Raw genomic sequence first — 27570 nt, forward strand, 5'->3', positions numbered from 1 at the left:
AAGTTAAAAGAAGAATGAGCATGAATGGAATTTTATTTACTTTAGTTTATTTTTATTTTTATTTTATTTTTTCTCTTCTTACTTAATCGCTAGGAGCATGTTTAGACCAACCACCTGGGTAGGCAAGTATTAGGTCATTTATTTGTTTGTTTTTCTTTTCGAGGCTAGAGGTCGTCCCCTTTTAGTTCATTATTATCCGGGGAATGCCTCGAAGGACTTGTAGATATTTTATTCCGGGGAATGCCCCGTTGTATTCTGTATTTGGAGGCCAAAGTAGAACTTATAGAATTTTATTTTCAGTTTTATTTTTATTATTCTTTTATTCGGTGGGAACGACCTCGAGCCTCTTGTGTGCTTATTTTTCTTTTCTGTGTTTATTTTTACTTCAATTTGAATGTTTTAAAAGCCAACTAGATCGAGTATGCAATCGTGGTTTTCACGGGACTTGGGGTGTGCCTAACACCTTCTCTCCGAGTCAAATGAACCCCTTTACCTGAATCTCTGGTACAGACTTAGTTTTGGAGTCTAAAGTGTTTTAAAAGGAAAATTATTTCTAAAAAACGGTGACCTGGTACACCGAAATCAAATGCTAGGTGGCGACTCTGAAAAATCCTTTTGAACACAATTTCGTCACTTTTTAATTAAAAACCCTTTTTGACATTTACAAATCATTTTATTATTTTTAAGAGGGTTAGTGAGGTAAAAAAAATAGGGGTGTGACACTGGGATAGCTGAAGAAACTGTTACAAGCCTTGTTACCCAATCCAAACAAAGGGACACAAAAATAGCCCAACCAACAAATTCCACTAGCCAATCTAAGTCAGGATCCAAGTCACCTACTAAAAACTCTATTAACCAACACGTGGCTGATCTGCCTTCTCAGCAATCTCCAAACGATAACTCAGCAATTGCACCGCCCACTTAACCATCCAATACATTGCAAAATCTCCCTCTTCAAACGACACAACCCATCAATACTTCTACACTACACAAGAGTTCTGACCCATTTCCATCTACACTTTCCAATGACCCAAATAATCTAACCAAGCAAGCACATGCACCATCACAACCTATAACACTAGGCCAGTCACGTGGTACCTCCCCATCAAATACCCAACCCCAACCCATATCAAATCAACCGCACACTCTAGCCTCTCAAATTAAGCACGCCACTGCCTCATCATCATTAATCTCCTTACTTAACTCTACTTCTATAAGCAACAACACTGCAAAGCCTAGAGCACATCATGAATACCACCCCATTAAACTTCCAGTATTAAAGGACAACCTCCTTCACTAATACCAACCCAACTTACTACTACACCCAATTATCCTCAACACAATCACCATGCAACCCCCCAACAAAACTCTGCAACCACCACCCATCTACAACTCCTAGTTTCCTCCAATGCAACCTTACCCACAATCGTAGCTCGAAATGAGCCTCCAGGATCATGCATTGACATTTACAATGGAAATAGAGAACCAAAATGTAATAATCATGTTTCAAAACCCGTCGGATATAGCCTAAATAGTTACGAAAGGGATGAGGTTGGGAGTCGACCTTTACAACAAACATCTGTGGGCAATGCACCCACCGTTAACCCTACAAAATCACCACTACATGACACCACTACCACCACTGTATCCACCAACCTCTCCAATCCATCCCCAGAGCCAGTAATCCACAACACCACAACCCAACGACTTTCCATTCTACCCACCTCAACTACCTGCTCACTCCCTTGTTCCGTGGATTCAACCACGAGCAGTGATAGAGATACCCACTCCACTCCATGAACAGACATCACCATACCAAACAGTTACACCTCCAATGAGTCTACCACTATTACTCTCTCACCCTCCCAACGAACTAGACGAAATAGCACAGTTAGAGGTGGCTGCAACAATTGAGGATATAAGGAAAACACGCCCCATCCTATGCTTGCTCAACGAGAATGGGTCTTACAACCTTAAAGAATAGTACGAAAGAAAAATACTAATAATTTGCCCACATGAGCTAAAAAGTTGTTCCCTAAATATAAGGCCAATAACCAACTCAGAGGTGGGGAAATATGTGAGAGTGATGATGATTCCATCGATGATCTAGATGACGGCACCACAGAGGGAGGTGACAACAAACCTTGAATCGCACCAAACACGCATTAGAACTACGCAGTTCATCATATGGAATTGCTGGAGAGCTCAATCCTCAGAGTTCCGCAGGAACTTTATATCACTTTTCAATTATCATAACCCAACCCTAGTGGCCCTACTAGAAACTCACATACAGGATCACACCAGCCTATGTGATGATTTTGGATTTAACAACATGATCCAAGCACCTGCAGAAGGCCAGTTAGGTGGAATCGCCTTGCTATGGCATAATGAACTTCTCAAGCTGGACCAGGTGGTTGTTACACACCAGGAAATACATTACGTCGTCCAGGTACCTCCCAACCCTACTACTTGGTTAGTTTCCACTATATATCCAAAAAATGATGTAACAAACGTAACACTCTTTGGGAAACACATGTAAGCAATTTATGATACCATACAACTTCTTTGGTTAGTGGGGGAGGGGGTGATTTTAATGAAATAGTAAGAGCTTCCGAAAAATTTGGTGGTAATTCAAATAATAATAAAAGATGTGAGAAATTCTTACATTGTCTCAATCATTGTCAATTAATTGACCTTGGCTATAGAGGTAGTTAATACACTTGGACAAATAAACACATATTTAATCAAAGAATTCTAGAAAGATTAGATAGATGTGTGGGAAATTATGAATGTATTAATAAATTTTCGGATGCTTACATACAACATCTACCTATAACACATTCAGACCATTGCCCGTTATTAATTAACCTCCACAAAAATTTTAAGCGCAACAAAATATTCAGATTTGAAACAATCTGGACTTCACACCCTCAGTTCACTTCCCTTATTCTTACAAATTGGACCCCTAATAAGCATATCTTTAACTCCATTGAGGACTTTACTGAAGATGTCCAGGAATGGAACAAAACTTCGTTTGAGAATATTTTTAAGGAAAAAAAAAAAGAAAATTTTAGCCATAATAAACGGTATACAAAAATCTCCTAAATACCCCACAAGCACATTTTTATATTATTTAGAAATTGACCTTATAAGCAAATACAACAAAATACTTCGCCTCGAAGAGGACTTCTGGAAATTAAAAGCACCAATAAATTGGTTACAAGATAGAGATGCAAACACAAAATTCTTTCACTTATCAACCATACAACGAAGAAGACGTAACTGCATCACTGCCCTAAAAGACTTAGGGAGTAACTGGGTGTTTGACCAATCAACGAAATGGTAGAGTTTTATTATCAAAAGCTTTTTACAATAAGTCACACTTATTCCTCCAACTCCTACACAGTAACCCCTTACAATTTACTAAATACTAATGATCATCAAAACCGTAACAGATCACTAACTATGAAAGAAATTTATTTTGCTTTAAACTCTTTTAAACCTTTTAAGGCACCAGGACCTGATGAATTACATCCATATTTTTACCAAAAGTATTGGGCGTATACTGCCTCTTCAATAATTTCTTTTTGCCATGAAGTCTTCACTTCCAAATACATCCCTCCAATAGTAAACAAAACGTATTTATGTCTCATTCCAAAAATTTCGCATCCATCCTCAATTACTCAATATCGACCAATCAGCCTTTGTAACACTCTCTATAAACTAATTACAAAATTATAGTAAATAGATTAAAGCCTTTATTACATAAGATTATTAGTCCTGAGCAATCTGCCTTTCTCAAAAATCATCGTACCTCATATAATGCAATCATAGTACAGGAAATCCTTAACCATTTCAAATATAAAAAAGGCAAACAAGCAAACTTTCTCCTAAAATTAGATCTAGAAAAAGCTTTTGATCAAATGGAATGATCATTCAATTAAGACACATTACATTTTTTTAACTTCCCAAACCCTTTTTATCACTCTCATTATGTCATGCATCACTACTTCATCCATATCTATTCTATTAAACGGACACCTAACTGAATTTTCTACACCTAGCAAAGGATTGCGTCAAGATGATCCACTTTCACCATACATATTTATTTTATGTATGAAATGCTTATCCCGCCAAATCCACATAGCAGTTGATTATAAACAATAGCTGCCGGTACAACTCTCACGTCGAGGACCCTCTATCTCTCACTTACTATTTGCGATGATATAACTCTGACATCATGACTCACACCCCAAAGTATTCATACTATTATTGATATTCTCAATACTTTTACATATCACTTAGGACAAAAAATTAGTTATGACAAGTCAAAAATCTTCTTCTCTAAAAAATACCACTTCTATGGATAAACAACTTGTCCTTACTTCTTTTAGTATGAGAGAAGGTGTCAAATTTGGAAAATATTTAGGTTTTCCTTTATTTACTCAAAGACCAGTCCAAAGCGATTACCAATTTATTCTTGATAACATTAAAGCAAGGCTCGCGGGATGGAAAATTAATATGTTTAGTATGGCAGGAAGATGTACTTTAATTAAGTACACATTAAATGCACTTCCAACACATGTTATGCAAATTATACATCTGCCCCGCAACATCATACAATCAATGAAAAAAATACCAAAGAAATTTCATGTGGGCTACAACTCAACACAAAAAGAAGCTTCACCTCATTAAATGGAACACCATCCAAAAACATAAGGAAAATGGGGGATTGGGCATCCACAATTTATCGATTAAAAATAATGCTCTACTGGGTGCACTAGCGTGGAGACTGTTCACATCTCCAAAAGCCCTATGGGCTTCTATACTCATCAATAAATACTCCTTCAAAACTAACCATCAACAATTTTCGAATATCTGGAGTGAACTTAGGATGACAACTTTGCCAACGGGGTATTATGGCATGTTGCAAACGGCTAACACATTCGATTCTGGACGGAACCTTGGCTTGGGCCAAATATCATACTGCGAAACCAAATTGAAGGCCCATTACCAAATAACAACCAAAACTCGACACTAACACATTACTTAACAAACCAAATGGTTAACATCAATGACTTGCCCTTTGAATTACCAATTAATCTAGTGAACAAATTACGTAACATTTATGTACAACCACTCCACAATCCACACGCCTATGACAAAATTATCTGGGGGGATCCTAATGGAAAATTTACCGTCAAATCCCTGTGTAATAGTTTACAAACAAATCAAGAAATTAGCAACTTTAAATGGACATGGGCTTTAAAGTTACCACCAAAAATTAAATATTTTTTATGGTTAGTTGGGCACAATCGTCTTCCCACCAATGCCTATCTTTATAGACTCAACATTACTACATCACCAATATGCCCTATTTGCCAACAACACAGAGAAACCATTGCCCATATATTATTCAAGTGCCTAAACGCCATATCCATATGGTATACCCTGGGAATCACAAATGATATTAACACATTGGGAAATAATGACGTCTCACCAATCGGTGACATTCACACACTCATAAATTCTACTCCACATGTACCAACATACGCCCCAGTCCAAATACTCATCCCTTTTATACTTTGGCACATCTGGAACTGCCGCAACAGAAATTTTTTCCAACACATTAACATACAAACACTCACTTCATCAAATATTATCTTCTGCTACAGAATACTACCATCTAATCCAACAAACAACTCCACATACTCAAATAAGGAATTTGAACATCAAATGGGAACCACCTACTGGCGACACAATTAAACTTAATACAAACGGCTCCTCCAATGCAACACCTCCTAGATATGGGCTAGGAGGGGTATTCAAAAACTCCATAGGCACATAGATACTAGGGTTCACTGGAAGCAGACCCACAAGAGACCCTACTACAATAGAACTCTGCGCATTATTCTAAGGTGTGCACATTACATGGCAACATAAACTATTATCACTGGAAATCAATGTCGATTCTATTGAAGTAATATCTATGTTAAACAACGATAACATACACCACTCATCACTACTATGTGAATGCAGATACTTGCTACATTAGCTGGGTAGCCTGCACATCATGCATACATACAGAGAGCAGAACAGAATTACTGATAGCTTAGCAAAATATGGAGCATCTATAGAATTAGGAGCAAACATGCATCTACTGCCAGAGCCGCCAACTTTTTTGCAAAAAGAATTGACTGCAGACCAACAAGGCACTATCTACTCAAGAAAATCATCTATATCGGCCCAGAACGCTCCTCTTACTTTTTGTTTAGATGAAACATCCACTGAATGTATTATTGTGGAATTAGATGAACCATCATGCATACATACAGAGAGCAGAACAGAGTTGCTGATAACTTAGCAAAATATGGAGCATCTATGGAATTAGGAGCAAACATGCATCTACTACCAGAGCCGCCAACTTTTTTGCAAAAAGAATTGACTGCAGACCAACAAGGCACTATCTACTCAAGAAAAGCATCTACATCGGCCCAGAACGCTCCTCTTACTTTTTGTTTAGATGAACCCTCTACTGAATGTATTATTGTGGAATTAGATAGACATTAGAACAACAACGTACCTACATGCACTTTTTGTAATCCAGGGAACACTACTGCCAACGCTCCTTGTAATGTAACTTGTTTTTAATATAAAGTCATTTCGTTGGTTGACAAAAAAAAAAGCATTATTCAAGCACAAGAGGAAATAAGAGCATTCAAACAAGACAAAGTTACTGATGGTATTTTTTATGCAAAAAAGCAAAAAAGAAAAATCGATATCCTCATTGTAGATAATGCAAAAACAAAATTAAAAATTAAACAAATTTTGTTGGTGGAGACCTAATACATTATGTGAAAATTACAACAAACATGTCATATTAAAAAAGTATGCAAGTTTAAAGATACCCATTCACAAGCACTAATAGCAGAAGCAATAATTGATGATGATCAACTTTTTTAGACTGCAACAACAGAAGCAAGAATGAGTATTACAATTTACATATGTTTATGCTATCGCTTTTTCTAGAATAATTAATTTAGTTATAAAAGGAGTCCACTAGTTAATTTGCTAGAATATTAATTTTAGCAAGAGTCTAATAATTTAATTGTAGGAGGAGTCTACTATTTTTTTACGTGCCTATTTAAAGCTGTTTGATTAATGAAATTTTAGCGACAAATTTTCGACCATATTTTCAACCTTCTTGATGTTTACAGTTCCATAACATCTTGCTGACATGACTTAAGGATTGGAATTAAACCTTGTGTCTTTATTTACCTCCCCCTTCACTCGTTGAAGCACCTTGGATCCGCTTGCGTCTTTATTCTTTTCAAGGAAATTGCCTTCAAATTCAAGCACTTACAGCAAACATCATAGAGATATCAAGAGACCAACATTTTCAAAAATAATAGATCACTTTTTTTTTGTTTAAAATTTTAGTTTATGTACACTAGGAGTTGTAAATGGATTCTAAATGAATAGTTATTAATTATTTTTCTTTCTTTTTTGATTCATGTCAACACATGACAATTGTCTATATATTTATATATACATAAAATAATTTGTATTACTTGTAAATAATAACTAAATATTAATCATTTTTAAACTTTACATTATAAATATTAATAGAAGCTATAAGGCCAACGTCTTCATTCCTAATTTCCTAATAAACCAAAATATTCAAATTTCCAATTTGTGCATTATGACAAATCTTCGAAGAATAGAAAATGACTAACGTTTTGTGTTCAATATTAGGTCATAACAATTTTTATAGATATTTCTACATACGTTCTTAGAAATCACAATAATTTTAAGGGGAACTATTTCTTAAAATGGGATCAACGTTTTCATTTTCAGCGACTTAAAATTTTATTTAATAATTATTTTAAACTGAAGTACACTAGCTAATATGGAGTTTATTATCGTCAGAGGCGGATCCAGGATTTAAATACTATGGATTCAACTTTTAAGGTTTTTAGCATCGAACCCATTATATTTTTAAAGTTATGAGTTCATATCTATTATTTTTGTAATTTTAATGAATTTTTACACTGCGTAGAAAGTTATGGGTTCAGTTGAACCTGTTAGTTGTTCACTACATCCGACTCTATTAACCGTGTACTCAAATACTAGTTTCTATAAACTATAAGGGCTAGAGGTGCAATTCTTTACAAGAAAAGTCCCACGAGCAAAGTCACCAATACAATTATTTGGAAATTAAGGGCTAAATCGCAAAACGCTAAGACACGGGAGCTCGTTGGCTAGTTCAGTTATCCACAAAGCAGTGACACAGCTTTTCCATCTTCTGTAGTCAAAGCAGCAGAAGAAAGAAAAGCTTTGGACTTTCAAATGAACGGAAACCACCCTTTTAATAGAGCCAAAATGGCTATGCAAACCTCTTCATATAAGGTTTTTTTATGAGTTTTCTTGATGAATTAAAGTTGCAATTTTTATGGGTTTCATTGCTTTCCCAAATTTTTTTCTTAATAAGAATACAATCAATGTCATTATTTGACTATCTTTTTTTAGTTCATGCAGTCAAGATTCAATTTTTATTAAGGTCCAATTGAGAGTGTCACTTTATTGTGTGTATCTGCATAATGGATTATTGCTTCACTCATTTTTTTTTCTATGGGAAGAGTCTTGATTATTGTTTGCATGCCAGATGCTTGATAAGATGCCACTTATAATTCATTGTGTGTAATTGATTTCTTTGAATGTTGTGGCATCTTCATTTATGCTTCCGGTGGCTGATGTAGAATCTTCTGTTTGCTCAGCTTTGGTCATTAAAGAGTTGCTCATCCCTCAGGGAAACCACTTCAGTTAGCCTGTTAAATTTAAGGAGCAGCTCTTCTGCTAGAGTTTTCTCTCTTCTGAACATGACCCGCTACTCTACCTACTCCAATAATGATTCTTTTCCCTCCACGAAGAGGAGGTCTCGTGGACCGATGATGGCAGCCAAGAAAAGGTCTGAAGGTAGGGAATTTGATATGATATTGCTGGAAATTATGTTTTTTTGAGTATAAAAATGAGCTGGTTATTGTAGTTACTAGTCACTTCGGTCATTGCTGACAAGATGCAGTATTATAAGCTGATTGGCCTGCTTGATGTTGTCTAGGGACTAAGCAGGAAGATGGGAAATACAAGGACACAGTTGATCTGCCAAAGACTGCCTTTGGCTTGCGAGCAAATTCCACAGTCAGGGAACCTGAACTTCAGAAAATATGGGATGACAACCAGGTTTTTAAAAGAGTTGTTGAGAGGAACAGTGGGGTGAGTGCTTGAAGACTGACTTAAGTATCTCTACTAATGAGAATTGCTTTTGACTAATGTTTACAGTTTCTTGATAGGGCACCTTTGTTCTGCATGATGGACCTCCTTATGCTAATGGTGACTTACACATGGGACATGCTTTAAATAAGATCTTGAAGGACATTATTAATCGTTATAAGGTTGGCATGTAAGCTTACTCTTTCTTAGTTAGTATTATTATTTTATGTATGTGCATTGGACTAAATAGCAACAAGGTTCATTGGTTCTCTTTGGTGGTTAGCCTTCGCGGTGGTAGGAACATTAACATGTTGCGTGTATATGAGTAAATTCTTGATTGGCACATTAGGGTTTGAATGCCAACAGTGGCTGCTTCGGGTAGATCATATTTGATTTGCCACTTTTGGTTATAGGTGATCTGTTGAGAGCTCTGAGCCTTTAAGTTACTCGCTTTCAAGTCTTGATCTGATAACATGGAGCACTTACTTCTACATAAGCTCTTTTGAGGTACTTTGAGATTCATCAATGGAAATTCTTCATTAAGTTAGATCATTTTGTGATAGTAACGACACTCATCATTAGGATAATTCTATTCTTTTCATTATGATAAACATAAGTCCTTCATAAATATGTTGTTACTGTGTAGCTCTTGCTATAGATAAAGGGTTATTCTTCTTCAGAAGAGAACTGCTTTATAAATCAATCAAAAAATATTTAGAGCAACCACAGGTGTTTTTTTCCATGTAAATAATGAAAGCTTCAACTCTATGATTTTTTTCTTTTTATTCTTTTTTTTTTATAACTGTGATGTCCGGACCAGCTTGCACGCAACTCGACTAATTCAACAGGGTACCTTTTTATTTTTCATTATTTTATCAAGGATAGAGTTGATTCATAGCAAGAAGAGGAGACAAAGGGGTAATCCCCTGTTTGTATATGTCAGAGAATGCTACACCTATCTGTCATCGGTTATGTAAAGGTATTCAAAGGGGTTTAAATGGTCCTGTGCTACTCCACCATACCCTTAATGTTTTGGGTTGAACACTCAGATTCACATGGTATCCGAGCTAAAAGTTGGTGAACCCATTTTCCCAGCCTCTTTATCTCTTCATTTCTATTGCTCTAGATCTCTCTCTTTCAACGCAGCCCATGGAGTTGCTTAGGGTTTCTCTCTCACACACGGTTCAGCCCAATGAGCCACTAGCATTGCTCCAAGCCAACTTATTAGCCTGTTCAGCCTAATCTGTCTCTCTCTCTTTCTCTATTCCAAGCCCACTTTATTTAGCCTCCTCTCTCTACTTAAAAAGAAAAAAAGAAAAAACAAAAGAAAAAAAGAAAAATTGAATCCACGTGTAAACCCTAAAACCTGGTTACATGTGCCGGAGGGTGTTAGAGAATACTATACTCCAGCTGTAGCCTTAAGATTTTGTGTTGAATGTTCAAATTGTTTCATAGTGCAGATGAATTGGTGACTTCTGTAGACAATCATATTATATTTTAGGTTTGTTCTCTACATTTTAGTATACTGCTTGTATATGGGATTTGCCGCTAAATCAATAAAATTATTTTACCTTATAAAAAATGTGTTACGACTAAGAAGAGAGAGAACGGAAGATGAAGAGAATATAGGATTATGTGATGTTAATAACATAGATCTTCGTAAGTGTAAGCACCAGAAATGAAAAAGAATCATGTTGCTCACTAACAAATTGTGTATTGGAGAGATCAACCTCAGCCAGCTTCCTTATTGGAGCCTGAAAAAGACTTGTCAAGTCGAGCGACAACTAACCTGAGTGTATGTAGCTCGCAAGCCGGCTTAGGAAATTTTAACCCTCACTAGCTGAACTTTGCCTAATTTCTACAGCCGCTGGTGTTGTCAAATAGTTTGTCGAAAGATTTCCTTTACTTCTCACTAGTCATTACATGATTTGTGCCCACACAGGTTGAGCTCTAGTGTAATATCGTCTGCTTTTATCTGCTAGATCTGGATAAGATCTTTTGCATCCATGTTGGTTAGCTTAAGCACATAACACAAGCAGGTAGGTGAGATTTGTACTGAAAAATAACAAAAGCTATAAGGCTTTAACATGATGTTACTTCAACATTTTAGCATCTCAGTGCTATGCTGGCTGTAATATTGTTCAGTATGGTTAATATTGTGTTCTATGTTGCCTAAAATTTTTCACACGGACTCAAGGGAGCACTAAGTTAACAAGTGATTCACAAAGACTACATCCCAGGCAGCCTGGAACTTATTATGTCTACGTACAAATTATGCCAGAACTTAGAGTTAACGGGCTTTTACCCCTACATGCAATTCATTTCTGTATATTAACATAAGAATTCCTGCCATATCTAATCAGTTCCTTCTGTTTTATCAGCTTCTTCAAAACTTCAAAGTTCAGTATGTTCCCGGTTGGGATTGCCATGGCTTACCAATTGAGTTAAAAGGTAAACTTCATTGCTTGTGCAGTTTCAGTCAAGTTCGTTGAATATTCCTATGCTTAAGTCTAGATTAACGGTTAAACTATGTTAGCAGATGTAACCTATATTTACGGGGAATGTACTTGTCAAAGTTGGCTTTGTCCTTAAAGAAGTATCTATTTGTTAAAATTCTCTGCCACTGCGCTACTTGAGTTGTTATGCTTAAGAAGCAGACATTTGTTGGCGTAAACCATTTGTGATGCAAAATACCTAGTCTGAACTTCCAAATTGGCAGACCAATTACAAATATAAGTCAGAGATGGTAGCCTGTGCTTTCGATAGAGCTTTACTTAAGGCCGTGTATCATTCTTTGGTTGACCTCTGTTGTTCTTAGCCTATTTCTCCTTTCTACTTCAGATCCTTTGATTTAACTACACTGGATTACTCAAAACTACAGATCATGTGCACTTCAGATTGGCATTACTCAAAACTACAGATCATGTGCACTTCAGATTGGCTTCTTTCCTGATCAAAACCAGTCTTTGAAACAATTTCATTGGTCTTTTGAGATGAAATGTTACCTATTATTGGCTTAAGAGCATGTAGACTTAAGTACAACCATAATCAAATTGATTTTTCCCCCTTGGTTCCTGATCAGAGAATGTGCTGCAAGCTTCTTTTTAATGAAGTAAGATCCTTTTGCATAGAGGTTAATATAGATATTATTGCTGTCTGTGGAAACTCCACCTACTACAGTTCTTTTTTCCCACATTTTCTCCTTCTCTCTCTCTTAATCAGTTCCAATGATTAGAGACTATCATTCTCAGGCAACTCCACTTTATTCCTTAACTATTTGGCAAGACTTGTTTTGGAAATTTAAACACTATCTCGAGTGTCTGACATGGTGGATAAAAATTATGGAATAAGGGGGACCAAAACTTTAGAACATACCATTATGCTGTTCTCTTCTATCTGTGCCGCCTAATTTTTATTTTGGTGGCATGACAGCTTCTTTTAACTTCAGTGTTACAGTCACTAGATGCTGATTCCAGAAAAGAGCTTACACCGCTAAAATTGCGAAACAAGGCAGCCAAATTTGCAAAATCAACAGTGCAGAGTCAGATGGCATCATTTAAGGTTGTTTATAATATACTACTTCCCATTCTATATTCTTTCATCATGGTCCTTCTACTCTTCCTTTCTTGTTTATTCTGTTTTATCATAATGCTAACATTTATGAGTCTGAGATGGTTGCAGCGTTATGGAGTATGGGCTGACTGGGATCAACACTATCTAACTCTTCATCCAGAATATGAGGCTGCTCAGGTATCTTCACAGCAATTCTTTTAGCTCCTTCTCTGTCTTTTGCTGAATCTCGCATAGATCTGCTCTTATTGGTAATGCTTTTGTGGGTTTGCTTTTGTACTAAATGTTTTGTGTGCCTTCTCTATTTCTATCCTTGTTATGAAAGCTAGCACTAATGCTTTTCTCTTTGACAGGTAAACTGCATATATTTCTTTTTATGTTTAACAATAATTATACCGTCAAACTAGTCTTACAAAACTCCTTTCCTGCTTTATGCTTCTCTACTAGATTGAAGTATTTGGCCAGATGGCTATTCAAGGTTTTATCTACAGAGGCAGGAAACCAGTTCATTGGAGTCCCTCATCTCGAACTGCACTTGCAGAGGCTGAACTGGAGGTATGTGGACTTCTATTGCTGCTTCTTCGTAGATGACCTACTTTCTCTGTGATACTCTATTCCACCTGGGAGATTGGTAAAACTTGAATGATTTACAAGGCCGTGGGTTCTACTACTTTTTGACTTTAACTCGTACTTTCTGGCAGAGTGAGGGTGAAACCTCATCAGTTGTCTGGGCAATAGCATAGTCTGGGTCATGATGTTGTTGTATCTCCCATTTCATTTTTTTAGAAGAGGTTTTGTGTGGTTAACATCTCCCCCCCTCTCTCTCTCTACTTTTTTTTCCGATTTGATATATGCTATATGCTATATGCTATATCATAAATAATTTACTGGAAAGGTTGAACGGTGTAACTTTGATCTGCTAGTTATATAGTTGTATGAGTATGCATATATATATGTGTGTGTGTTTATGTATATGTATATATTTATTCGTGTGTATATACACGGTTTCTATCTAACATCTATGAAGTTTATATGCAGTATAATGAGGAGCATGTGTCAAAGAGCATGTATGCTATTTTCAGCCTAGTTGATGTACCAGCTTCATGTGACTCATTGAAAGAATTCTTGCCCAATCTATGCTTGGCAATTTGGACGACGACTCCTTGGACAATACCAGCTAATGCTGGTAAGGTGTTTTATGGAATCATCACAATTTGTAATTCCAACACTCCCCCCCCCCCCCCCCTTTTTTTTTTCTTTTTCTTTTTCTTCTGTAAATAATCCAAATTAGGAAAGGTGTTATGCTTCGAACATTATTAGTCCACTTTGCATGTTGTATAAGACAGACTCATTGGAACTATGGCTTCAGGTTAAACGTTTCCTGCTTGGACCATCAAATTTCTGTGTGAAAGATATCGTAGTTGTCACTATTGACATGAAATAGTTAAATATAAGCTGGAATATATTGTCTAGATAAGCGTGCATATTTTGGCACTGCACAACATAGCCAATCCATGAAAAGCTTATATATAAGCAACCAAACACTAGAATGGTGCTGATGCAGTTATGTGCTGATAACTGTTTGTTAAGTCCCACATTAGTTGGAGTGGGATGTGGTCTCTTTATATGGTTTTGGGCAATCGTTTCCTCATGAGCTGACATTTGGGGTTGAGTTAGGCCCAAGGTCCATTCCTTCACATGATATCAAAGTCAAACCCATCGATGCCTGTTGTTGTGTTTCTCAATATTCAGCCCCTGTGTTATGTTATCCATGCTCCAGTTTTCCAGTCCTGGGAATTAAGGGGGTCTCAAGTCCCACATTGGTTGAGGGATTGGGTTGTGGTTTTCTTATATTATCTTAGGCAATTCTCTTTTCATGAGCTATGTTTTGGGTTGAGTTAGACCCAAGGTCCATATCTATCCCAAAAAAAAGGTTAGATCCAAGGTCCATTTTGTCACAACTGTGTCATATCCACTGCTTAATGAGATTGATTTCTTCACTTAAATTTCCGTTGTTGCTCTGATTTTGAGGAATCTGCTTCCTGGGGGAGTATCTTTTGCCGAATTTACTGGGTTAGTGCATGTTTTTTGTCCATCTTTATGCTGCATCCTTTTTCCATCCTTTTTGAGAGAAGCAGATTTAAGAACTAGATAAATTTGTGTCTGTGTAAGACTTAAGTAACCAATGCTTGATTTATTCTCAAGTTTCAGAAGCATTTCAGGTTTGTATGAAATGCTAAAGATACTTCCCTTTTCAAGTGGAGTTCTTTTTTTGTTATAGAATTGAATTTATTGACCACAGCCCGTTGTCTCAACAAAATATAAGTGCTGCTAGTCTGTTATCATGTGAAATTTTGCTTGGTTTTTCTATAGTCAATGCTCATTAAGTCGTGGTATGGAAATTCATTTTTTCCATTTCCATTAATATATTGAGGTACAATTATTGTCTAATAATAATTGCGGGGATTTGCAGCTGTTGCAGTAAATGGTAAGCTTCAGTATGCCGTCGTTGAAGTTTGCTCAGCATCGACAGACGATTCTACATCTCCCGGGGATGGAAAGAAGAGGCTTGGAAATTTCTTGAAGGGCGATAAAAGCCTATATCTTATTGTAGCTCTGGACCTTGTATCAGCATTAGAAGCAAAATGGGGCTTGAAGCTTGCCTTGAAGAAAACAGTACTGGGTTCGGATCTTGAAAATTGCAGGTGAAGTGTTGAACTTGTACGCCTGGTTGCACAAGCTTATTGCTTGTGCTGCCAAATACAATTCAAATCGTATATTTCCAATGATTTTCATGTGTTTATGCTATCAGAATTCCAAGTTAATTGATGGACCTTAAGTATAATCCATGTGGGTCCATAACCAAGCTTGTTGTTCATGAGTTCCTCACAGTTGTTATTAGAGAGGAATTGTTCATTATTACATCAGGAACCCACTTTCAATTTTTCTCAGGTACACCCATCCTATAGATAGCCGGGAATGCCCTGTTGTCATTGGGGTCGATTACATTACAACAGAGTCAGGAACTGGATTAGTTCATACCGCACCTGGTCATGGACAGGAAGATTATGTAACCGGCTTGAAATATGGCTTGCCTATAGTTTCCCCTGTTGACGATGTTGGGAAATTTACGGAAGAAGCTGGACAATTTAGGGGGCTCGATGTGCTTGGCAATGGCAATGTTGCTGTTATTGATTACTTGGATGAACAGCTGTCACTGGTCATGGTAGAGCCATACAGTAAGTGGTTACTGTTTCAGTGCCTATTCAGATGTTCAGAAACTATAAGTCTCCCATGATTCATTAAATAATGTGATATTTCTTCTGAGTGTAATCCTAATCTTTTCTTCTAATAAATGTTGTGCAGAACACAAATACCCTTACGATTGGAGAACAAAGAAGCCCACAATATTCAGGGCTACTGAACAATGGTTTGCATCAGTAGAAGGATTTCGTGATGCTGCAATGGATGCAATCAACCAAGTAACTTGGACTCCTACTCAGGTATTTGTTAATACTCTGGCTCTCAAATTCTTTTAAGGATAGCAGCTGGTCCTTTAGTGGCTTTGTAACTGCATAATATAATTGTCTCCAGGCAGTAAACCGTATTTCTGCTATGACATCTGGCCGCTCGGATTGGTGTATATCACGCCAAAGGACATGGGGAGTCCCCATTCCAGTCTTTTACCATGTTGGATCAAAGGAGCCACTGATGAATGAAGAAACTGTAGATCATATCAAATGTAAAGCTTTCATGTTGTGATTTCTTGTACTTCTGCATATGGGGCGTGATAAATAACTTGTCTACTACATTGCATATGAATCTTATTAAATATGAAAATCTTTAATTTGCATTGGGAATATGCAGATGTTCATTCTCACTTTGTATCATGATTTTTGCAGCTATAATTTCGCAAAAAGGAAGCGATGCATGGTGGTACATGTCAGTGGAGGAATTACTTCCTGAGAAATATTGTGATAAAGCATCAAACTATGAAAAAGGGACTGATACGATGGATGTTTGGTTTGACTCAGGTGATATAGCTTCTTTCAGTACTCTGTACCTGTTGAACTAGCTCAACAATTCCCTTTTTGGGGATAAATGTTGATCATTGTTTACTTGAAACTTTATGGTGCCATGGCTAAAATCTATATGTCTTGGTGGTTTCTCCTTTGCTTCTTGTTGTTTTTGAAAATAATTTTATCTATTCAGCAGTACTAGTCAGTTTCTCCTCTCCGGCCATCCTTTATGATTGAGTTTCTGAAGCTGGGTTTGGTAGGACCCCATAATTAAAGTGACTAAAAACTTCTTTTTCTTAAACGGGCAAATAGAATACCTTATCCTCCAAATTTCGAGTTTACCTTGATCAGGGCAAGTAGTTAAATAATTGTAGCTAATTCTCAACATTATGGAATTACTTCCTGGTTCTTGCTCTCACTGAATGTGGGACACTTAACAACGACCATGCCATTCTTGGTGAAGATGGTAGTTGAATCAAAGGTGACAAAGAAGAGAAGGTTCTTGAACCGGATACAACCGAATAGAGTGTGATGAACTGTTATCACCAAGTGAGATGGTCGAAATTCTTATTAACCACTTTGCCAACAAAGCTGCCTGTAATTAGGGGTGTCAATGGTTCGGTTCGGCCGGTTATTTTATAAAATTCGTACCATACCAATTTTTCGGTTATTTTATTATGTATAACCAAAACTAGACTTTTCGAAACCGTCCCAATCATGTCGGTTTCACTTCGGTATCGGTACGGTTCGGTTAATTTTCGGTATTTTTTAAATGTCATATAAAATTCACCAGTAAAAATAGAATGCAACAACGTACCTTCTTTTATAGGACTTAGCGAAACTCTCTAGACATTTTTACTGTTTAAAGGATAATGAATTAAAAAACATGAAAAATGGCTAGAGTATAGATACACAACTATTCGACACCAACGTAAAAGAAACCAAGTAAAAACAAAGAAAATATAAATCACACGAGTGGAAAGATATTAACCAAGTTGGGACTCAAGAATAAAGTCTATATTAAATATTTAAAAAGATAAATCTAAATTATATAAAAGGAAACATATTCAAAAATTGTAGTTTGCTACTCATAATTGTTAGAATACTTTGTGTCTTGCTAATAAAGATACTTGAAATAGCTTAGTTTTAAGTATAAGTAGCAGAATAGGTTTTAGGAATTAGTATTTTGAGTTTAATTACTTATTGGCTTGTAACAGTTTTCATAATTCCAAGACCCAATGAAAAATTTAATACTTTATTAGTTTTAAACTTACTATATGAATATATTTTTCACATGTAAAATTTATTCGGTACGGTTTGGTATTTTTTCGGTTTATTTTTATAAAATAAAAAACCTACACTAATTATCGGTACGGTTATAGATTTATATAAAAACCTACGGTTTCTTTAAAAGAAACCTAAAAATCGGTTCGGTGCGGTACAGTTCGCTCGGTTTAGTCGGTTTTCTAATATCCATTGACACCCCTACCTGTAATGCCAACAAATTGAATGTCCTCATTCCCTTTTTGGGTCATTTGTGATATTCCCAACTATATTGGGTGCAGGAATGGATCACCTTGCTAGATTCCATTTTCTTTTCTACCCTATAGGACTACTTCAACTAAAGCTCCAAAATGTGAACAACGTACAAGATTAAAGACAATCTTCATATCCATGATGGTTAATATTGCCGAAATAGGAATTTTTCAAAAATTGTTTATTTGAGTGACAAACATTTGTTTGCGTTTGTGGAAGAGCTGAGTACAATATACACAGAACTTTATCCATCTTCGCTTGGAGTTTTGTTTATTATTGTTCCAGCAAAGTGTGCCTCAGCTTATATCCTCTTCCTGTCCATTTATGCATGCATTTGCATTTTCCCTTACAATTCTAATAGGTTAATTCAACTGGAAACGGAGGTGAAAGTTAGGGTTCTTTATTTACAACCTAAGATGAGCGGAAATCCTACAAAACTAACATTTTTTGCATTTCAGTTTTTCCTGCTGCATCAAATTTATAGTTTTTGGGTGTTCAGTATGTCGTTCTTACATCCTTCTCTCTCTCTCTCTCTCTCTTTTTCTTTTTTGTGTCTTATGTGTTGTTTCCCTGATATTTTCTCTCTTCATCAATGTGCCGGTTTAACTATATTTCATGAGAAGTCCCTAATGTAAATTTTTCTTTAGCACTAGGATTATAATGTTAACCACTGTTTACTCAGGTTCTTCATGGGCTGCGGTGCTGGACAAAAGAGAAAGCCTTAATTACCCTGCAGATTTATACCTTGAGGGTACAGATCAACATCGTGGTTGGTTCCAGAGTTCCTTGCTAACTAGTATTGCCACTAAAGGTAAGGGGCATTTTGTAGTCCTCCTCTTCATCCTATGTAATATTACTTAAGGTTTAGAGAATCTTAAATCTTTACCTTATAAAAGAAAAAAAATCTTTTGTTAGTCTCTTTCTCCCAGGAAATATCAAGCTTGGCTACAAAAATTAGGTAAAGAAACAGGGTTAACTTCCCGGGGAATTAGTCGACCCCATTGACCTCCTTTTTGGGCTTTATGGTTGTTCAATGTTTCTACATCTGAAACCATAACTATAGTCCTCTACTATCTGCTATTATTCATATAGATCTCTCTCTCTCTCTCTCTCTCTGCAACTTCAGTCCTACAGTGTACCATCTTATTCTCCTTAAACAGTGGTAAGTTATATTCTGGAAGAGGATAAAGGATTTGCAAAAATTCCTGGACATTGGAGACAATGAGGGATGATCCAAAAGAAGCAAAACTGTTTTTGCTGCAAAATCCTTAGTAGGGGCTCTTACTACATGGCAGTAATTAGTGATTTCATTCTTATAGTCTAAATTTTAGATTTTGGCTCTTCGAGATATTGCCTTATAGTAATTTTCTCATCATATGTCATAATTGCAGGCATGGCCCCTTATCGTGGTGTTATTACGCATGGATTTGTACTGGATGAAAGGGGGTTGAAAATGAGCAAATCTTTGGGCAATGTTGTTGATCCAAGGATGGTGATTGAAGGAGGGAAAAACCAAAAGGTGTGTTGCCGATTTATTGCAATTAGTGTGCACCTCACACCTGCTCTTGACAAGAATTGACGTCTCTACTTTACCTTTGACAGGAAAGTCCTCCATATAGTGCTGATGTATTAAGGCTTTGGGTTTCAAGTGTAGATTATACCGGCGACGTGTTGATTGGACCTCAAGTCCTTCGTCAAATGTCTGACATATACCGGAAATTGCGAGGAACACTTCGATTCCTTCTAGCAAATCTCCACGATTGGAAAGTAGGTTTAACAATCTCAATCAAGGCTATTTCCAAAATAAGAATGTTCTTACATGCTCTGATCACTTGTGCAGCATCATCTTCTTTTTCTGCTAAGCTCTTTTTACTCTCTCTATCACACATACACACCTAGAGCATGTGCAGTCCGTTTTATAGATCCCTCTTATGCTCGACTCTTGAACTGAGTATTGTTTGTTACTTGTTAAAGTTGATGAGTTTATTAGTTTTCTTGAATTAGATGTTCATAACTTAACATTGGTAGTTTTGACGTGAAGTGTTATCTGAAATTTGCTTTCTGCAGGCTGATTGTGCAGTCCCGTATAGTGATCTTCCTATGATTGATCAGTATGCGTTATTCCAGCTTGCTAATGTTGTGAACAACATCAGAGAGAGCTATGAAAATTATCAGTTTTTCAAGATATTTCAGGTATGTTTTCTTTAGTTGATGTTTCAAGTTCCTGAAATGTGACGACTCTAAAACTTTGCTTATACGGAAAAAGGCAATTGTTTGATTGAAGATAGTAAGAGTGCATATCATTGAAGGAAAAGAGGAGCTTCGCAATTTCTTTTAACTACAAGAGGGGGAGGATCTTGGTCATGGTATAAGCTACGTACATTTCTCTCAGTTCGTCAGGAGATGAGATCTATAACCACAATTAGCAGATCAGTTGCATCATATATGTGTGTCAACATGAGCTAAGTGGTAAGGTAGAAGTGGCACTGTAGCAGTGGAGTTTAAGGATATAGACACCATTTCTGTCACCAATGACAAATCAATGAAGTTTTCAGAAGATTAAAACCTTGATGTACTTGTTCTAGTTTTACTTGATAGTTGGGGAAAATCTGAAGAAACTAGAAACTAAATCAGATATTCTTTATTTAAGCATACAAACCCTGTCAGTAAAAAAATAACATTTCGGCACCAGTCACACCTCGAAGTCAAGTTGTTGGATCACTAGTTCTGCCCAAAGTTTCAATCTTAAATCTACGGTTCTCTAGGGGCAGTCAACTTGCTGCAGTTGTACTTGGTAGTTAGGAGAACAGAAGTTAGTTGAAGAGTTCTGGCTGCTTGAATGATATTTTGGGAAAAGGATAAAGGCTTAGCACAAGAAGTATGGAGGAAAATATTTATTCAGAAGAAAAAAAAAGGTAATACAGAAGAAAAATTTAAGGCCAATATCCAAGGAGGATTGACGATAGGGAACATAACACATCAATTCTGTTGAATAGAATGACTAATATTCAGTGAAGGCGTAAAAAGCAAAAAGCAAAATATTCCCTAAAATTCATGTAAGGATTCCATGAATACTGTTCATCCTCATTTATAATTCCTTTCTACACCAAAAGTAAAACAATATTATACAATAAACTTAATCTTTTGGAAAGAGTTAGCACTATCTTCAAAGCAACTTTCTTTCTGTCCAAACGATACAACATATGCGGGCTGGTATTGAATTTCACCTGTGAAGGTGTATTTCTATGAGCGGCTGATAAAAGCCAGCAACTTGTTAGGATTCAGTTTTGTCTTGCCAACAGCGTTATCGGTGGTTATTCTGCAAAATAAGGAGGGAATGGATGGATTCTTATCCAGTGCTAGTAAGGATCATTTCTGAAACAGAAGAGCTTTGAATAATTCCAATGGAAGGTGACCTAATAGCCTGGCTTGGAATGATAAGGTTAGGTTGAGGGGGATTTCTGGAAGAAACGTTCCATGATCCACTAAAGGAATGTACACCTTCCAGCTACCTAGTTTATTCTGTTCTACCACAGTGAGGAAGCTCGTCATGATCAGATCTTTCTAGCTGAGAAGGTAGGCATAAGAGCAACAAATCCTTTTCGGTGGAAGTTTAGTTGCAGCAGTGTCAAGGGCCTAGTGTAAAAAAAAGGGAGGATGTTTAGCTGCTATAAAGTGGCCACTGTGTGTGTGCGTGTGTGTGTGTGATTGAAACATCTGGTTCTACTTGTGTGATTCTACTTCATTTTCTCTTTAATCTCTATTATGTCTATATTTAAAAAAAAGGGGCTATAGGTTTAACTCTTTCGAAACTTCAAGGGATAGTGAATAAAAGGAGTTGTTTGGTTAGCATCTTTCAGGTGTGAGTTATCTTAATTCTGTGCATGAGTGATAATGTAACATCTGAATCGTACTATTGTAGTTCCGGCATCTACAGCCTCCAGTTTTCCTTGAAAAGTATTTGTTACCAGTGACAAATTGCATGTTTTTTCTCTTAGTCAGACAAGGCTGATAGGCTTCTAGGAGTCCAATATATTCCGAAGTTAAGTGAAATAATTACGTGATCTGATACATCGAAGTTCAATGGATAGACGAGCTTGTGGTGAAATTGGTTCTGGCAGTATGGAGAAGATTTCATCAGAACCTATAAAGCTGGAATTTGTAATACAGCTAGGAATTGCACGAGTGCATCTGTATGGCATAGAGAAATGCTACTCCCTCCATCCCAATTTATGTGTTGGTGTTTGACTGGGCACAATGTTTAAGAGAAAAGAAAGACTTCTGAAATTTGTGGCAAAAAACAAGTCATAGATATTTGTGTGGCTTTAAATCATATCATTAAAGGTCAACTAGAAAATGTAAAGTTAAGTTATTACTACTAAATATAGAAAGGTGTCATTCTTTTTAGGACTGACTAAAAAGGAAAGAGTGTCACATAAATTGGGAGGGAGTAATATTTAATTTACTTCTAATTTGACAAAATATTGATATGGAAGGTGTTAGCTATGCTTGTGCACAAAATCAACCTATTTATGCAAGTCCAGTTATGATGTCTTCTCTTGGTCTTGGTGCCATCTTGTCAAATTGATGGTATTAGAAGTTAACAAAACACTTGGATGGATGGGAGGTGAGCAAAGGAGGGAGAGAAAAAAATTTATTTCAATCCCCTCAAGTGTAATAAAGCAAAACGATATTCTTAACCAAGAATCATACTGGCGTAAACTCCACGTTAAAAGGTTATTAGATCCCTAATCTGTGACACCGTGTAGTAATACTATAATGTCGATAAGAAGATTATAAAGAGCCTTTTAGTATTTTCCATGAGATGGATATATTAAATATTTTCAGTTAATTTCCGGCTTCTTGCAGTTGAAAGTTTAATTTCATGAAAATGTTTGTTTTGAGATGAATTTAATTATCAGCTGATGGACAGTTCTTTTGATACTTTACTAGTTTTATCCCTTTAATGGAAGGCATCCTTTTTTGTGTAATTATTATTCATTATCCCTGCAGGTGATTCAGCGCTTTGTGATAGTTGACCTCTCAAACTTCTATCTCGATGTTGCGAAGGATCGGCTTTATGTTGGGTAATACATGTTGTATCTCTACATACTCTTCACTTTTTTATTCTCTCCCCAAGCTTGTATAATGTTTCAAGTCCTGAGAAAATTTTAAAAAATAGTTAAAAGAATATAAAACAAAGCAAGACATAATGCTACCTTAGGCAGTGAGTACTGAATTGCTGCTATTAAAAGAGCGATATAGTAATTAATAGTTATAAGGATTGCTTTGCAGTTTTGAACCCTCTTGTATGAGGTACTTCTGATGGTGGCCTTTATTGAACCTGCAATTTGGCTTGTAGATTTATCCAGAAGTGGAATTTTGGCTCCTTACCTAATAAACCCATTTTTGCCATCAAAATGAGCTGTATTTGGGTACTTCTCATACAATGTTTTGGAAAGAAGAAAAAGAATCAGAAGAAAACGATAAGTAAGATCTGCTGTTGGTAAGAGATAGTATTGACTCATCAGAGATCGGTAGACTGTAGATAATGGAAGCTCAAAATATGGGAGACTGTAGGGAGGGAAGGAAGGAGAAAAACTGCAGTAGAGGCGATGGGGATAAGGTACCTGTTGGGGGCAGGGAGCCAGGATTGCAGTTGAGGCTACAAGGAAGGGGTAGTTGTGGATGGGCATTCTTGGTCGACTGGAGTTGGAGGTAGGATTACAGAGGAGAAGCAGGGAGTTGAGGAAGGGTAGGATTTGGGTTGCTTAGAGCTGCTGGTGTTGCGGACCAAATTATTCCTCAAAATTGAAATCATTTTGCTTGCTTTTTTTTTTTTTTTTTCCTATGGAAGTGTCAAAAGTTGGAGTAGAAGTGTCACTTTCCATTAAGCTGAATGGAAGCCAAATTACCCTCTTTTCACAAGGGCCAAAGCTGCAAAAATTCCTGCTGCTGATGTCTCGGTTAAAGTGAACTTTCTTGTTTGTTTTGTTGTTAGGTTTGTGACTCTAAATCCTCTATTCGATCAAATAAACGACTGCGATTCTGAATCCCCGAACCTTGAACAATTCATCAAAACACAGTTAATCACAATTTATGGAATACTATGAAACATATCAATGTCACGTCTTGGACGCTTGTATAGATGGAGGACAATTCATTTGGGCTCTTTGCTCCTTAGATTTGTATTCTTATCCTCATTCTGGAAGCCTAACATGTAGATTATGGGCTCTAGAAAAAGCAAGAGAACCTTGTTGTTCCAGTTTATCTTTCTCCTAGTAGGTTCTGACTCAAATTTTATATGGCATGTAACTTATTCAACAATCAATTACTTATGTAGAATGTCTCGGAGTACCTCGGGTTGATAAGTTTATCTTATGTGAAAAGTGAAGTTTGATGGTAGGAACATGTATCTACTAAGAGTCTTTGTATCAAACTTGAGATCCAAGCTACTTATTTAGTTCTCTTAGAAAGTTGGTATTCTGAGTCTTCAATTCTTGGCTCCAAGTCATCATTTTGGTGACAGGTTTCATATCCCATATACAGTTGTTGATCTAGGGTTTTATGTCCTCTGTATATGAGTTTTGACAGATTTTCTAAAAATTGACTTCATGTGGGGATTCAGTGCCTTGCTCTTTGTTTTACATTGATGCTTCTGCTATTCTCTTTGTATTAGATATTGTAGGCGACCTTTGAATCCAGGCTTCAGCTTGTTACCTGAATTCATTAACAGCTCGTATTGAAAGATTAGTTAGATGCTAATGAAAATTGTTATTTTCAGGGGCAGTACAAGTTTTACAAGGAGGGGTTGTCAAACAGTCCTTGAAGCCCATTTGCTTTCAATCGGAAGGATAATTGCTCCCATCTTACCTCATTTGGCTGAGGATGTCTGGCAGCATCTTCCTTTCCAGCATACTACTGAAGATGGGCATGTTGCCAAATATGTTTTTGAGTCAAGATGGCCTGAACTAGATGCAGAACACCTTTCTTTTCCAGAGGAAGAAGTTGATTTTTGGGGAAAAATACTTGAGGTAACTGTTCTACATCTGAGACAAAGATGAGACATTAATGATGACTAGGGAGTTAAACAGGGTTAGAATGCCTTGCAAATTGATGTTATTCATGTACTCATCTCCCTCAAATATAGGTTTTTTTCATCCCTCGTGTATAGGATGACTAGGAGTTTTCAGAAAAAAAGGAAGAGTATAGGTGTAAAACATCATTGGCTTAGGACTCCTTGCAATGTGATATTTTCCTCTTATCCTTGCCCCTTAGAGTACTGGGATATTGACTAAAGCTTCTCAATTTCTATACGAAGACGTTTTGATACAGATAACTCCACATAGTTTGGCCCAATCTTTCAATCGGGTACCAGTTGTTTAAACTTAAGTTTGGCCTAGTATTCCAGTCTAGCTACCAGTTGCTTAAGTAAGCTCAAAGGCAGCTGATCTCTATATTTCTATGATGCACTCCATGTAAGAATTCCACAGCCCTTTGGTAGCTTTAATAATTTGGGGCTGCGAAATTATAGTCTATTACATCAGATGTCTTTCTGTTTAACAACTTAAACTATTTGTGGCATTTTTCTTTATGCCAAACAGAGCCTATTTCACTTTCTATTGAATTGCTGTTCGTTTGGAGGTCCCGACTTTTCCTTTTCTCGACCTGCTTTATTAATCGTTATCTGATGATGGCAATTTGAACAACTATGACCAGCTAAGGACGGAAGTTAACAAAGCATTGGAAGTAGCTCGAAATGGAAAATTGATCGGCTCCAGCTTAGAGGCCAAGGTGTATCTCTACTGTTCTAATGAAAGCCTGGCTGAGAGACTAAAGAAAATGTGCAAACCTACAAATGATGCAGATGCTCTAAATCGCATATTTATAACATCTCAGGTATACTGCGCTCTCGTTTGAACTATAGTTATGGCTGATGCTCAAGGCTCTATAGGCCATGGTATAAATGCGTCAATTTCCATGTCTTCACAAGCACCAGCTCTCCCCGCTTTTAGTTGCTATGTTGTTGCCGAGCTCACTTGAGCTTGAAACAAACTAAATTGAATCCTCTTGAAAACCTACTTTGAGTTGCCAATAAAGTTCTTCAAACAAATATTTGGGTTGGTCACACTTGCAAATTGGTCATCCTTTCGGCTGAACTCTGTTACACACGTGTGGCAATAGTTCCACTTGAAATATTATTGTCTCTGTTTAGGAATTCTTGGACTCCATAATCGAAATATCGTGTTTACTTGATGAAGTTAGGTTTGAAAACTTAATGCAAAAAGAGTTTCTTCGAGCACATGATTTTATGATTTTCTTGGTTTGATGCATTACGTTGTTGCACTTTCTGCAGGTGGAGATTCTCAACTCCTTGGAAGATGAAAGGATTAAAGATGTTCAGTACAACGGAGAGTACCTCATTGAAGAAGGGAACAAAATCTGGATTGGCGTATCCCATGCAGATGGCTCAAAGTGCGACAGATGCTGGAATTATTCACCTCAAGTAGGTTCATTTACTGAGCATCCTTTGCTATGTGGCCGCTGTCACAACGTGGTTATTGGTCTACCAATTCGTGATCCTGAAGATTTAGCCAAGGTCACACAGAGTGAAGCAAAAGAGGCTATAGCACAATGAAGTTAATCGGTCCAAAAATCTGGAGGTTTACAACTACTACAAGCTTCACATCCAACTGTAATTTTTGTCTCCGATTGAATCTTCAAAAGTTTCAATTTCATTACCAAATGAGGCATCAGCCCTTCTGATGTAATTCATTAAAATAGAGAAAGAAAAACACAAATGGAGAATCTTTTTTATATTTTAAAGTTAGGATAATATTTTTGTACATGCATTAATGCATAGATGGATAACTGGCCTTTTGTAAAGGATCTGATTCAGACCCTGTTTGATGATCCAACAATAAATTACACGATTATTTTAGGCATCCCGTTAGATTTTTTTTTAGTGGAAAATTATTTTGGTAAACAATATTAAACCAGCTGGGATTGCAGGATTTTGGACTCTGAGAGGGAAGAAGAGAGCAACTGTGGTTGAACTGATGAAATGTAGTTATCCCTTGATTGAGTTTAGTTTTTTATGGGGGTTCAAAGTTATTAGGAGGCTCAAAATTCAAGCACTAAAATCATTATTATTATTATTATTATTATTATTATT

General features: G+C 36.7%; 1 protein-coding gene across 2 annotated transcripts; it reads left to right on the forward strand.

Moving 5' to 3' along the window:
- Positions 1–8247: 8247 nt before the first annotated feature.
- On the forward strand, positions 8248–27340 carry LOC104228994 (isoleucine--tRNA ligase, chloroplastic/mitochondrial). 2 transcript variants are annotated; one of them, XM_009781557.2, is made up of 22 exons: positions 8248–8409; positions 8778–8976; positions 9119–9273; positions 9351–9452; positions 11652–11721; positions 12719–12831; positions 12952–13020; positions 13288–13395; positions 13879–14026; positions 15314–15545; positions 15793–16079; positions 16207–16343; positions 16435–16582; positions 16743–16874; positions 19078–19206; positions 19787–19914; positions 19998–20162; positions 20463–20588; positions 23409–23482; positions 25180–25429; positions 26115–26294; positions 26752–27340. In XM_009781557.2, the coding sequence occupies exons 1-22, from the start codon at positions 8350–8352 to the stop codon at positions 27031–27033; spliced, it is 3294 nt and encodes a 1097-aa protein (XP_009779859.1). In that variant the 5' UTR covers positions 8248–8349; the 3' UTR covers positions 27034–27340. The 2 variants fall into 2 exon arrangements, with proteins under 2 accessions (XP_009779859.1, XP_009779860.1); XM_009781558.1 differs by lacking the exons at positions 8248–8409; positions 8778–8976 and having other exon boundaries at positions 9181–9273; positions 9340–9452.
- Positions 27341–27570: the final 230 nt, after the last annotated feature.

The sequence above is a fragment of the Nicotiana sylvestris genome, chromosome 1 (assembly GCF_000393655.2).
Source record: "Nicotiana sylvestris chromosome 1, ASM39365v2, whole genome shotgun sequence".
NCBI lineage: Eukaryota > Viridiplantae > Streptophyta > Magnoliopsida > Solanales > Solanaceae > Nicotiana > Nicotiana sylvestris.

Excerpts from the sequence above, each read along its gene's own strand:
- LOC104228994 (XM_009781557.2), top strand. The coding sequence starts at position 8,350 with ATGAACGGAAACCACCCTTTTAATAGAGCCAAAATGGCTATGCAAACC. Across the intron at positions 12,832-12,951 it reads GTCAGATGGCATCATTTAAG|CGTTATGGAGTATGGGCTGA; the intron begins GTTGTTTATAAT and ends AGATGGTTGCAG. Across the intron at positions 14,027-15,313 it reads GACAATACCAGCTAATGCTG|CTGTTGCAGTAAATGGTAAG; the intron begins GTAAGGTGTTTT and ends GGGGATTTGCAG.